At 39.5% G+C, this 13014-nt stretch overlaps 1 protein-coding gene across 1 annotated transcript; it reads right to left on the bottom strand.

The window, feature by feature from the left end:
* Window positions 1-242: 242 nt before the first annotated feature.
* Window positions 243-11786, bottom strand: LOC131003622 (F-box protein CPR1-like). The gene is made up of 2 exons (XM_057930153.1): window positions 11474-11786; window positions 243-1552 (listed from the first exon to the last, which is right to left on the bottom strand). The coding sequence occupies exons 1-2, from the start codon at window positions 11784-11786 to the stop codon at window positions 357-359; spliced, it is 1509 nt and encodes a 502-aa protein (XP_057786136.1). The 3' UTR covers window positions 243-356.
* Window positions 11787-13014: the final 1228 nt, after the last annotated feature.

Genomic DNA, 13014 nt, shown 5'->3' with positions numbered 1-13014 from the left:
ATATTCATTAATCTTACACATGCTATCCTCTATTCTTGTTTATTTATCCAATCTTGCAATTATTTCATATTGACAGATATCACTACATAAATCCATATATCACAAACAACAATCTCATCATTAGATGATTCATCACAAAAAAACATAGGTAATCCCTCAAACTATATAAGCAGGAGCAGCATCATTGGCATTGCCACTAACAAATGTACCAAAGGAACCATAATATATATAAGATAGTTTCCTTGATCTAAATGATATGCTTCATAACTAACTCAATCTTCAAACATACATTGAGTTGATGGTAGCATTATGAAATGCAAACAATCAGAATGAGATTACATTCTCCACACCTAAACTTAAAGTTTTGAGTGAAACAAGGGTGGGAGTGAAAAGCCCACACTCGACACCGTCAGCACCAAACAATCAATCCTTTGCATAGTTTTAGTCTTGTTAGAGTAGTGGAAAAGGCACCGGGATTTGCTGTATGCCATCACTAACATCGATAGGTCGCCATTTTCGAAAACTTCGATGGGCTCAACAAAACTCATGCCATCATCAATGGGGATCACATATTCCTCGCTCCAAGATTCGTCCACTCCGTATTCCTTCATAATCCATATAGTAAGCTCGCGTCGCCCACCATCATTTCCGTATCCATATTCGGATGCTACCTTGCAAAACCATAGGCAACCGCTCATAGCAGAAATGCACATTCCTCTTAAGAAGGGCAATCCTTGAGCATCATAAGGAGGAGCTTTAAAGAAGCTAAAACATTCTGTTTCAACATCAAAGCAAGAAATCCATGTCGCTTCTTTTCGAATGGATGCTTTCCAATAGAGATTTCCATTAACAAATGCACCTTCACCAAACTGGTACACACCCGGAATACCTTCAAGGCGTCGCCAAGATCCTGTTCCAAGAGTGTATACATGACAATCCGATTCTTCATCATAGTCATTAGATTTAATAATGACCGCCTTGTATCGGCCAGTGATTTTGCTTGCCCCAAATCCAAAAGCAACTACTTCTTCTGAAGACGGATGCTGCGAATCCATTAGAGGAGGAAGATCCAGCTTAATAACTTCACGAGTGATCGGATTGCATACACAAAGCCAATCAACACTCTCCATTAGAACACCAAAACCACACTTTCTTAGAATAAGAAAACCATTAACACAATTTATTATTTTTCTTGGGTGGTAAGGGAAATCATACTGGGTGAGTGGATCGAGATGGAGATCGAGCTCGCCTTCCAATTCCAAAACTTTCAACCCACCTGAATCCCCCAAAACAACTAGGGCCGGAGCGGATCTGGCAAAATGAGACTCGATAAAATCATCAGGCTCCAGCAGATGGAGCCATCGCTTGCAAACGCATTTGCTTATTGGAATGCTTACAGCAGGTAGCCTTAAGAAGATCTCGGTGATGATTTCTGGTGGTAGATTTTGAAGAAATCTGGCTTCATTTTGGGATGGATTGAGAGGGTTTTTCAAGAGTATAATAGAAACTCCAATCTGAGACTTGTGTCGAACAAATTCATGGAGCAGATAATAATTGGAGAGTCATAAAGATTTTATCACATGCGGTTTCAGAAGAAAGATATCTTAAAGATTTTATCACACAATTTAGGGAGGCTTGAACAGCACCTTTCTTGAACAGCCTTTTTCCAGTTTCTTAAATTGGGAAGCATCGTTGCATAGGAATGGAAACACCAGTTTTCAACACATAAAGCGAAGAAACCACTTCCTATCTTGCATCAACCTTTAAGTCTGATGCAGTGGCCCGCACTGCTACCTTTTTCCAATTTAACATTTTTTCATTAATCCCTTATCGTGATTGGTAATGGAATGGAGGTGAGAATGGAATGATAATTCCTACATTTATTCCATTTCTTTGCTTGGTATGTTCTTTTTGCAGGAATCATCATTTCGTGTGGAATCACCATTCTCACATATGGGAATGACCATTTCTTTCATCTACCATGTATTAGCCATTTCATTTCATTCTTAAACCATCTAAATTTAAATTTTGACATGTATATTTGTATAAAACATGCATCATTTTTATTATTATTATTATTATTATTATTATTATTATTATTATTATTATTATTATTATTTATTATTATAATATATAAAATATTTTTTCATTAAAAAATATATATTTTTTAAAATAAAATATTATCAACTTTAAATAAGCATAGTCTCATATATATTACATCCACAAAATTACCATTTTAATTTAAATTTTTGCAAATGTTCTTCATGAAATACATCAATAAACTATTATCTACTCAATTATATTTATATTTTTTTATACTTTTAAAGTGATGTAAAAGGTAATTTAATAAAATACTAATTTCATTCAATTCCTAAACTTTATTTCTAGCTACCAATCATATGAATTGATTTTTTTTAGAATTATCATAGAAATTAAATTAAGCAAAGTATGACAATTCCATTTCTTTGGTATTCCTTGTGCATACCAAGCATAGGAATCACCTAAGGTTTGTCGTTCTTTTTCCACACTCATTCAATTCCTACTTCCATTCCACTCCACCCTTATTCCATTTTATCATACCAATCACCTCCTTAATTTCACTGTTAATTGCTTATTTCCTTAGAGCATCCACAACGGTGAGCCCACCTTGGCTCACAATTGTGGTCCCCACCACTATTGCACCCACTCTCCACAATGGGAGAACTCATCCTTGGCTCTCTAAAACAAACCTATCTTCCCAATTATAATTTGCCACGTGGATGATAGGGGAGTGGCTTGCAACGCGCCCTCCCCTTTTTTCACCATTGCACCCGGAGCGGAGGGGTGCTCCGAGTTCGCGCACCGGGGGTGCAGCATTGGTGGGGGCTCACACCCACTATTGAGCTCCCCATTGCTGATGCTCTTAGGGTGTCACGACCGGACTTAACTAAGGATAGGTAAGCCGGGAAACCGTGACTAGGGAAGGGAAATTAGGAGAGGGGACAGAAAGGGGTGATAAATAATTATAAATGAATTAAATTAAGATTTAGACATCATATGAGAATAAGTCACACATATATATAGATAATAACGAGTAATCGGTCATGAGTATCCGATTTAAGTGTTTATACAATAACTTGATTTGACAATCCAACATAATAGGATAAACTGCATCATAACTGAGTGTTCGCAGCGGAAATGAGAACGTGATACATGTATGAAGCACATGTATCGCCAAGAGTTTATTTAGTAAATATGACAAAGCTCCGCACGACACCCCATCATCACTCATCACTGCTCAACCTGCACATTTAGAAATACATGCAGGGCTGAGTACAAAGTACTCAGTAGACATATGCCGAAAATCATATACATACATAATAAATGTAAATTGTCATGCCATTTCAATAGTATAACCAAGGGTTTTTACTTAAAAAGGCCCTAAGCATACTAAATTCATTTGTGATTCTAAAGTTCGTCTGATCAGACTAAGTTCTTTTGTAATCTATCATATCTGAATCTGTGTGCCGGAGAGGTGGCCACCTCTCACGGTCACTTGACCGGCCAACCCGCTAGATGACTCACGGTCACTGGTGTACACTAGCCAAGGCAGGATAGCTATCAACTGCTCAAGACCCGAATTCGATTACATGATAACTGGCAAAGCCATATCAGATAGATATCATACTGAAATTAAAACATTTTATGGCAAGACAATACTTGAAATAACTTCAATTCAAAGATTTTGTCATGAAATAACTTGCTTGAACGTAACAGTTAAACTCATTTGATATATATGAAAGTAATGCCTACCTGATTGCAGTGTTTTGCTACTTAAGACAATGATTCTCTTTCCTTAGCGCGATAGGTTACTCAGGCGCTTTTGTTTATTTGAACCTTTGATAACACGAAACATGTGTTCGAGTGAATAATAGAAAAGATAACAACAAATGCAGTGAATCACTATTCACTCATTTCTCTAACTACCCATATTTCCTTAAACGACTGTATCTAACTCATATACAATCGTTCTTCTTTTATCGAAATACTTCATGTACCTTTGAGGATGTAGGAAAGCCCATTTTATATTATTCCTTTATTTATCCATTATAAATAAAGAATAATTTATAAAATATTTTCCTTTTCCCCATTTAATAATGCCAATCAATATATATATATATTGCTACTATTAAAAGAACTAATAAGTCATTAATAAATTCTAAATATTAATTCCTGATGAAAATTTCATTGTGAGATTTTAGGAACATTTGTAAAAATATTTTAAAATAATAAAAGGAGTTAACTATAAAAGAAATTTTCGAGAAGATCTAATAATTTTAATATTTTAACCATTTAATTAATAAATCTTTAATATTTCATTTATCAACTATTCCATCTAATATAATTTTACCAACAAGTTCTCATGAAATCTTTCTCAGAATATTTATATATCTCAATAGCTCATTTATAAACTAAAAGTGATATTTTATCAACAATAAAACTTTAAAATCCTTAATAAGAATTATTTAGAAACATTTCAATCTCAACAAAACTGTATAGATTCAACTTCAACTAATAAACTGCTTTTACTCCGAACTCGTATGGAGTCGAATTTTATATCAATAGAAACCTCTTTGAGTCTAGTTTAATTGAAAAAAAAGTATGTTGAAAAACTCCAAGTAGTTTAAGAGATATAGCGATTTTCCCATCGCCTACCAGATTCGGCAGTTTCTGCCAACTGAAAGTCCAGATTTTTGAAAAATAGCAAACGTTACCTGAATGATCTCAAATTTTATATGTAGATAGCTAACACATATATCTTCATAGAATAAAAATTTGAGAGCTAAATATCAACATATGGTTACTGAAATAATTAACTTAATCATCTGCCTCACGACAGTTTTAGCAGATACGGGCAGTAGACTTCTCGAATTTTAAAAGGGTAGTAAACGAAGTTCAAATGATATGAAACTTTGTACGAATATTTACCACACTCCCATCTATACCCCAGAAATTTCTCATAATATAATAGAAACGGGAATGCATCGAAATAAGGGCGTCAACTTACCCTTGTCCAAGTGAGCACTAATGGAAGTTGTTCGCCGGGGTTTTTTTTTGGTCGTCGTTCCGCGATGGGGTTTAGCCGCGAAGGTCTACGACTTAGTTTTCCTCGTGCGAGATAGATCAGGCTACACAACGGTGGTTTCTCGATCCTTTTTCGTCGTAAGGATAGTGAGAAACGAAGGCCGTAAGTTGGCCGGTGGCTAAGTCGGGAATTCGACGTTGGCCTCCGAAGGATATTGTGGCCTTTGGTCGGGAAAATATAGAGAAGGTTTCGGCCTTTCGATTGTTGGGTTTGGTAGCCTAAAGATGGAGGAACGAGTACACGTTCTCGGTTCAGAGCCTAGTGGCCGGTCGACGAAGAAATGGCCCGGCGAAGGGAGCTCACTTGAGCTCTTGCAAGTAAAAGAAACAAATCTCCTAAACTCTCTCTTGCTCGCTGCACTTCTTCCTTCTGCAGAACTCTCCTCAATTTATAGAGGAGTTTCTGCAGACAACAGAATCAAAATGGTGGAAATTTTGGTACCTGGAGTTGCAACTTTTGAAGATTTGATCGTTGAAAATTTACATCCTTTGACAATTGTGATCTTACCGTGAAATTTCTTTCTCGGCGTGCTGAAGCTTTTGAAAATTGTGGATATTGGCGTGATTTTCTTCTCCTACAGGAGACTTTGGGGTGTGATGGAGTTCAGATATACTACAGGAAGAAATCTGCAATCTTTACAATCTCCTTATGCAGTAATGGTGTATTGGAGGGGAAGATGAATAGTATAGGGAATAGTGTAGGGAATAGTGTAGGGAATAGTGTAGGAAATAGTGTAGGAATTGATGTGTTGGATGAAAAATCGAGACATACGTGTAGTGCCGTGATCTAGTTTCTCCTAGTTCCTGTAATAATTCTCCAATTCTCGTTTAATAAATACTCGTCGTATTTATATAAATTAAATCCTCAATCTTGAGATTTAATACGTGAAAGTCGGAATTAATTCGCGACTTAATACCTTAACTCATATAATGCGAAATAATAAAATTATTATGCATATGATCTCAAGTTATAATTCTAGCAATTTGATTTAAATAACACGATTTATAAAATCGGTTATAAATCTAAATTTTCTAATAATATTGATTAAATCAATAAACTGGTAAAACAAAGTCTCAAACGTATAGTTAAACCAATAAATTTAATTATTGGTTTCATTCATGACTGAATATTAAATCGCAGCTCTGTATCTCTTATACAGACTTTTGCTGAAATAATATTATCTGAACAAAATAATCACCATAAATAATTAAAAGAATTTTATAACTAATGCACATATTTAATCTAATATGTATTTAAAAGAGCGGGGCATCACATACTACCCCCCTTAAAATAAATTTCGTCCCGAAATTTGCATACCTTCGTTAAACAACTCTGGATATTTTTCTTTCATCTTGTCTTCGAGCTCCCACGTAGCTTCTTCTTGTCCATGGTGCCTCCAAAGAACTTTCACTGAGGTGATTGATTTATTTCGGAGTTGTTGCACCTTTTTATCTAAAATCGCTTCGGGTCTTTCTTCATAGCTCAGGTCTGGATTAAGGATCATCTCATTTTGGTGTATCACGTGCTTTGGATCGAAAACGTACTTCCTAAGTTGTGATACGTGGAAAACATTATGGACATTTCCTAGGCTTGGCGGTAATGCCAGCCTGTAAGCCACTGGGCCTATTCTTTCTAGGATCTCATAGGGTCCTATAAATCGGGGTCTAAGTTTCCCTTTAACTCCGAACCTAATGATCCCTTTTGATGGAGAAACTTTCAGAAAGACTTTTTCTCCATTCTCAAATTGTAAGTCAGTTCGGCGTTTATCAGCATATGACTTTTGTCTATCCTGGGCCTCCTTAATCCTCTGTCGGATTTGGCGAACGATTTCAATCATTTCACCTATTGTGTCTGGCCCTAGGATTTTTCTCTCGCCCACTTCATCCCAATAAAGTGGCGATCTACACTTTCTCCCATACAGTGCTTCGTAGGGTGCCATAGCGATAGTCGCTTGGTGACTATTATTATATGCAAACTCGATGAGTGGCAAAATGTGCTCCCAGTTTTCACCCTGGTCTAGCACTACTGTCCTCAGCATATCCTCCAATGTTTGAATCGTTCTTTCAGACTGACCATCTGTCTGTGGGTGAAAAGCTGTACTAAAATTCAATCTTGTGCCCAGTTCTTTTTGTAAACTGATCCAGAATCTGGATGTGAACTTGGAATCTCTGTCCGATGTAATTGACTTTGGCACTCCGTGCAAACGCACAATTTCTCTAACATAAAGTTGAGCTAACTTGTCGGATCCATGGGTGATTGGGATTGGTATAAAGTGCGCACACTTCGTAAGTCTGTCCACAATGACCCATATAGCCGTGTTACCTCGCTTGGATCTTGGCAATCCTGTGACGAAGTCCATTGCTATATCATCCCATTTCCATTCTGGTATCTCCAAGGGTTGTAGTTCCCCGTAAGGCCTTTGGTGTAAGGCTTTCACTTGCTGGCAAGCAAGACATCGTTCAACAAACGAGGCTACATCTCGTTTCATTCCTTCCCACCAGAAATTCTCTTTTAGATCTTGATACATCTTAGTACTTCCCGGGTGGGCAGTATAAGGGGTATCATGGGCTTCGCTCAAGATTTTATTCTTAAGTTCTTCATCTTGAGGAATGCATATCCTTCCTTCAAAGAGTATGGCATTGTCTGGTGCTTCTTGGAAATCTTTGAGATCTCCTAATCTTATCTTTTCCCGTAATTTTTCCATCTTCTCATCCTTTCTTTGTGCTTCTAGCACCATTTTTCTTAAACTAGGTATTGTCTCAACAACGCCTGCTATAGTTCCAGGTGGTTTAATCACTTCTATCTTCATCTTGTCAAATTCTTTTATAAGCTCAACTTCTCTCGTGAGAAGATGTCCTAATTTTGACGAGACTTTTCGGCTTAATGCGTCGGCTACTACATTAGCCTTGCCTGGGTGGTAGTTAATACCACAGTCATAGTCCTTTACTAATTCGAGCCATCTCCTTTGTCTCATGTTTAGATCTTTTTGCTCGAAAAAGTACTTCAGACTTTTGTGATCAGTAAAAATCTCACACCTAACTCCATATAGGTGATGTCTCCAGATTTTTAATGCATGTACTACTGCAGCTAGTTCCAGATCATGAGTCGGATAATTCAACTCATGAGGTCTAAGTTGTCGTGATGCATATGCTATTACCTTGCCATCTTGCATCAACACGCAACCTAGTCCATTTTTGGACGCATCCGTGTAGATTACATATTCTTTGTCTGGTTCGGGGACTGCTAAAACCGGCGCAGTAGTTAGCATCTTCTTGAGTTTTTGGAAACTCTCCTCACACTCGTCCGTCCAAGTATACTTGATCCCCTTCTTGAGCAGTTGCGTCATTGGCCTTGCTATTTTCGAAAATCCTTCAATAAACCTTCGATAATAGCCAGCCAATCCTAAGAAACTCCTGATCTCGTTTGGATTTGTTGGCGACTTCCATTCTTGTACTGCTTCCACTTTAGCAGGATCTACCTTGATTCCTTCTGATGATACGATGTGTCCTAAAAATGTGACTTCTCTCAGCCAAAACTCGCATTTGCTGAATTTGGCGTAGAGTCGTTCATTCCTTAGCGTTTGTAGAGTGGTCCTCAAATGCTCTTTATGTTCTTCTTCATTTTTGGAGTAGATGAGGACGTCATCTATGAACACTAAGACGAACTTGTCCAAGTAGGGGTGAAAAACCCTATTCATGAGATCCATGAATACAGCTGGTGCATTTGTTAGCCCGAATGGCATAACTACGAACTCGTAGTGGCCATACCTTGTTCGAAAAGCTGTTTTGGGTATATCTTCTTGTCTGACCTTCAGTTGATGATAGCCAGATCTCAAGTCGATTTTTGAAAATACACTCGCACCCCTAAGTTGGTCAAACAAATCCTCTATCCTTGGCAAAGGATATTTGTTCTTGAGTGTTAGCTTGTTCAGCTCTCTATAGTCAATGCACATTCTCAAGGTGCCATCTTTCTTTTTGACAAACAAAACTGGTGCTCCCCATGGGGATACACTAGGTCTGATGAAACCTAGGTCCAGTAGTTCCTGCAATTGAATTTTTAGTTCCTCCAATTCTTTTGGAGCCATCCTATACGGTGCCTTTGATACTGGCGCCGCTCCCGGTTCTAAGTCTATGGTAAATTCCACTTGCCTATTAGGTGGCAATCCTGGCAAGTCTTCTGGAAACACATCACGGAATTCTCGTACGATATCCACATCTTCAATTGCTCTTTTTGTCTCAGCTTTCCCGTTTAGGTACACGAGGAATGCCTGAGAGTCCTTCTTATTCATCATCTTTCTTGCTTGTAGGGTGGATATAATTGGTATTCTCCTACCCATTCTTGTCCCGTGAAATTCCCAAGCATTTTTTTTCTGGAAATTTGAAAGAGATCTTCCGCTCCTTGCATAAGATTGTAGCGTAGTTTTCAGCTAGCCAATCCATTCCTAGGATTATATCAACGTCCGACATCGGTATAACATATACGTTGTTTGCTATGACCTCTAGTGATCCTATGTTCAATTCTAAGTTCGAGCAAACATGCGTTACTGTCATTGTTCCTCCTATTGGTGAAGAGATACTCATGTCCTGATTAGATCTTTCTATTTTGAGTCCTAGGGTGTCCACACATGCACTTGCAATGAAAGAATGTGAAGCACCCGTATCAAACAGAAGTACAACAGGTGTGTTGAGTAGCATGCCCATACCTGCCAGGTTTCCCTGGTTTTTCTCGGGCTGGTTCTGTTTGATAGCATAGGCTCTTGCGTGATACGGTTGCATCTTTTGTTGCTGCTGACGTGGCTGTGGTTGTGGCAGCTGTGGTTGATGTGATTGTTGAGGCTGCGGCAATTGCAGATGACGTGGCTGGGGTAGCGCTTGGATAGCTCTCAGATGTGGGGCTTGGAATGGTGGGTTTGGCCTTAAGCTCATCCCGTGTTGCTTATTTGGGCAACGATTTGCATAATGCCCCTTCTGGTTACAGATGTAACAACTATCACTGCCAGCCTTGCAGATTCCACCATGGTTTTTGTTGCACTTTGGGCAGGGTGAAGTTTTCTGTTGGTTGTTCCCCGCCTGATTAGGAGCAACTTGCCTTCCAAAGCCCTGTTGCTGGGGTGGTTGTCCCTGCCATGGTTTCTTCTCAGTTTGGCCATTGTAATTGCCTTCCCATTTTCGTTTCCCTTTGTAGTTCTGGGATTGGGCTTGTGGGGGTGGTGGCATAGGTGTTGCCACTGGTCTTTCCCATGGCATTGCTGCCTCAATGTCTAGAGCTCTACTGAGGGATTCAGTATACGACAACCCTCCATGACTAGCCAAAGCCATCCTGATTTCATGCCTCAGACCGGCACAAAATTTTTCAGCCATTTTCTCGTCTGTATCAACTAGTTCTGGGGCATATCTGGACATGTCGCAAAACATCCTATCATACTGTGTAACCGTCATCCTCCCCTGTTTCAGGTTATAGAATTCCATCTCTTTCTTCTTTCGGTAACTTTTGGGTATATATTTATCATATATCCCAATCTTGAACTGCTCCCAGGTGAGGTTTTCTAGTTGATCAGCTGTCATTGTCTTCATTCTGGCTTCCCACCAGAAGTCAGCCGATCCCGTCAGTTGGAAAGATACACAGGTTAAACGTTCCTGGTCGGTGCAGCGCAGAAAGTTGAAGATGCGTTCGATTGCACGCACCCAAGTTTCAGCCTCAGCTGGATCTCCTGTACCGCTGAATACAGGTGGGTTTTGACGTAAAAACAATTCCTCTATTCTACGTTCTGGCCGTATTGGTTGTGGAGCTATTTCTGGTTCTGGCCCTGGTTCTGGACCTCTTTCATCATTTTGTGGGATTCTTCTCCCACCTCTTGGACGTCCTCTCTTTGGTGGCATTCTGATAAGTCAATATAATATGTTTATTAGTACATGGTAGATGTATTCTAACACTCGTTCATTGCTTCTTCAATTCCTTGTACTAGCTATATCGTATGCAAAACTTTTAAATCAACGAAATATAATAAGTACTTAACACACGAATTTACTGAAGGCGTGAATTTATATATAAGTACTTAAAGATTCTGCCTCATAGAGGCCTCTTCGAATAATATGGAGTTATAGAACGGTCCATAGGTAGTTACCGTTCCTGTAGTAACAACTTCCTAGATAGATGAATATTACAACCCACGAGTTCGAGATACATCATACAAGCAAATACAACTGCCCTAGACTATCGATCCATGGGAGCTAGCAGACTTGCTCTTCTCCGGATCCTCTTCTGGGTCTTCCTCCGGATCCTCTTCTGGGTCTTCCTCCGGATCCTCTTCGGAGTCGATATCCAGGTAGTAGTCCTCTGTTTCCTCACCCTCTGCCCCGAGCTGAACACGACCACCGAGAAGTCGGATTTTCACCACATCCTTGCAGGGCGTTCCTGCATCGGAGGTCGTAGCACCCTTCTTAAGGGAAAAAGGCTGAGCAGGTAGTGGCTTCCAACTCGCCTTGCCTGGAGTTTTCTTCCTACTTCCCCCAGTGTCATCGTGGGCTGGAGCTTTCCCCTTTTCAGCAGTCTTGAGTGCCTGGCGCAAGATCTCACCTTCATCGTTGTCAGTGCATGCCAGGGCTTTGCCCTTATCAATAAGTTCGCGTGCTTGACGCAAGACTTCTTCTAATTGTTTCATGGCCGCACTGTAAATGGGGTCCTCTTCCCCTGGTGGAGGTGGCTGTATCGGGGGTGTACCGACTGGTGATTGGGGTGGTGGAGTCTCTTTCCTTTGGGTTTTTGGACGTGATGTCCCGGCCTCGAAGTCGTTTCGGCATCGACGACCGAGAACAGACAGTTGTGGGGAAACACTCTGCACTGGGATGGGTGGATCTGCTGTTATAGGAGCCTGAGTAGGCATAAGTGGGGTCCTTTCTTCCGGACGAACTCCAACAGGAGCAAGGTCTCCTGGCCTCATATATGGTCCCCTGAATGCTCTGCCAAAGGCATCATAGGTGTAGTGAATTGCTGCGATGAACCGTGGAAAATCGCCTTCTGGATCAAACGACTCTTCTGCAGTGTGTACGTAGTCACCTGCGAGCTCTGTAGCCCATCCCTGCCAGTCTGGTGGAAGTAATAAGATCAAGCGCATGATCCCGTCATAACCAGTGGCTCCATGGGGATGTGCAGCTTTCCACAGTCGATAATAATGGGCGAGGAACTCTCCTAGGTCATCTCTCCAACAACGTGTGTAGGTTCGGTATTCCCTGAGGATACTTTCAGGACTTGGTCGCCTCGTCATTTGCTTTCTAGCGGTGCGTCGTGTTCTTGCCATCTTTGAAAGAATGACGTTCTATAATTAAACTCATAATAAGTTATTATAGCAGTAGGTTTCTAATTACTCTCATGTATTAACAACACAAGTCGTGATCATATCATAAGTAATATTGGTCTTAATCTCTGACTTATGCATAATTAATAATTCACAAGTCCTAGATCGTGCAGTCATAATCCCAATACTTACATATGTATTGAAATTTTAAGGGTTGAAAGAGATTCAACTCATTGCACAAATAGTAAATCATTCAATGCACTTTTGTCACTACGAGCTATATAATAAATAAATTTATTGGGTAAGGCAATAGTTGATATGTTTGAACAATTCGGAACTATGCCCGTATCATCATGAGTGACACGCTCCGTCATGTCTCTATCTTTATACATCCTCGAGTGACGCCTGATTTTCTTTCTTCTATTGTGTTTTTCATTTCAACTGTAATGAATGATAACTAAACTCATGTATATGTTTTGCTTCTATGTTCTTTGTAAGAGTGATCAAACATTTCTAACGCATCTAAGTTCATCAAGGAATCTACTCAATCATATAGCATGAGATTTAAGCACTTGTACAAACATTTGAAAATACA

The sequence above is a fragment of the Salvia miltiorrhiza genome, unplaced genomic scaffold (assembly GCF_028751815.1).
Source record: "Salvia miltiorrhiza cultivar Shanhuang (shh) unplaced genomic scaffold, IMPLAD_Smil_shh original_scaffold_235, whole genome shotgun sequence".
In the NCBI taxonomy this organism is placed as follows: Eukaryota; Viridiplantae; Streptophyta; class Magnoliopsida; order Lamiales; family Lamiaceae; genus Salvia; species Salvia miltiorrhiza.
This window is presented reverse-complemented; position numbering and strand designations above follow the sequence as displayed.

What these genes read in the sequence shown, in the direction of transcription:
- LOC131003622 (XM_057930153.1), bottom strand. Translation starts at nt 11,786, where the DNA reads ATGAAACAATTAGAAGAAGTCTTGCGTCAAGCACGCGAACTTATTGAT. An exon ending in TGTTCAGCTCGGGGCAGAGG is followed by an intron (nt 1,553 to 11,473) that starts GTGAGGAAACAG and finishes GACTCTCCAATT; the next exon opens with ATTATCTGCTCCATGAATTT.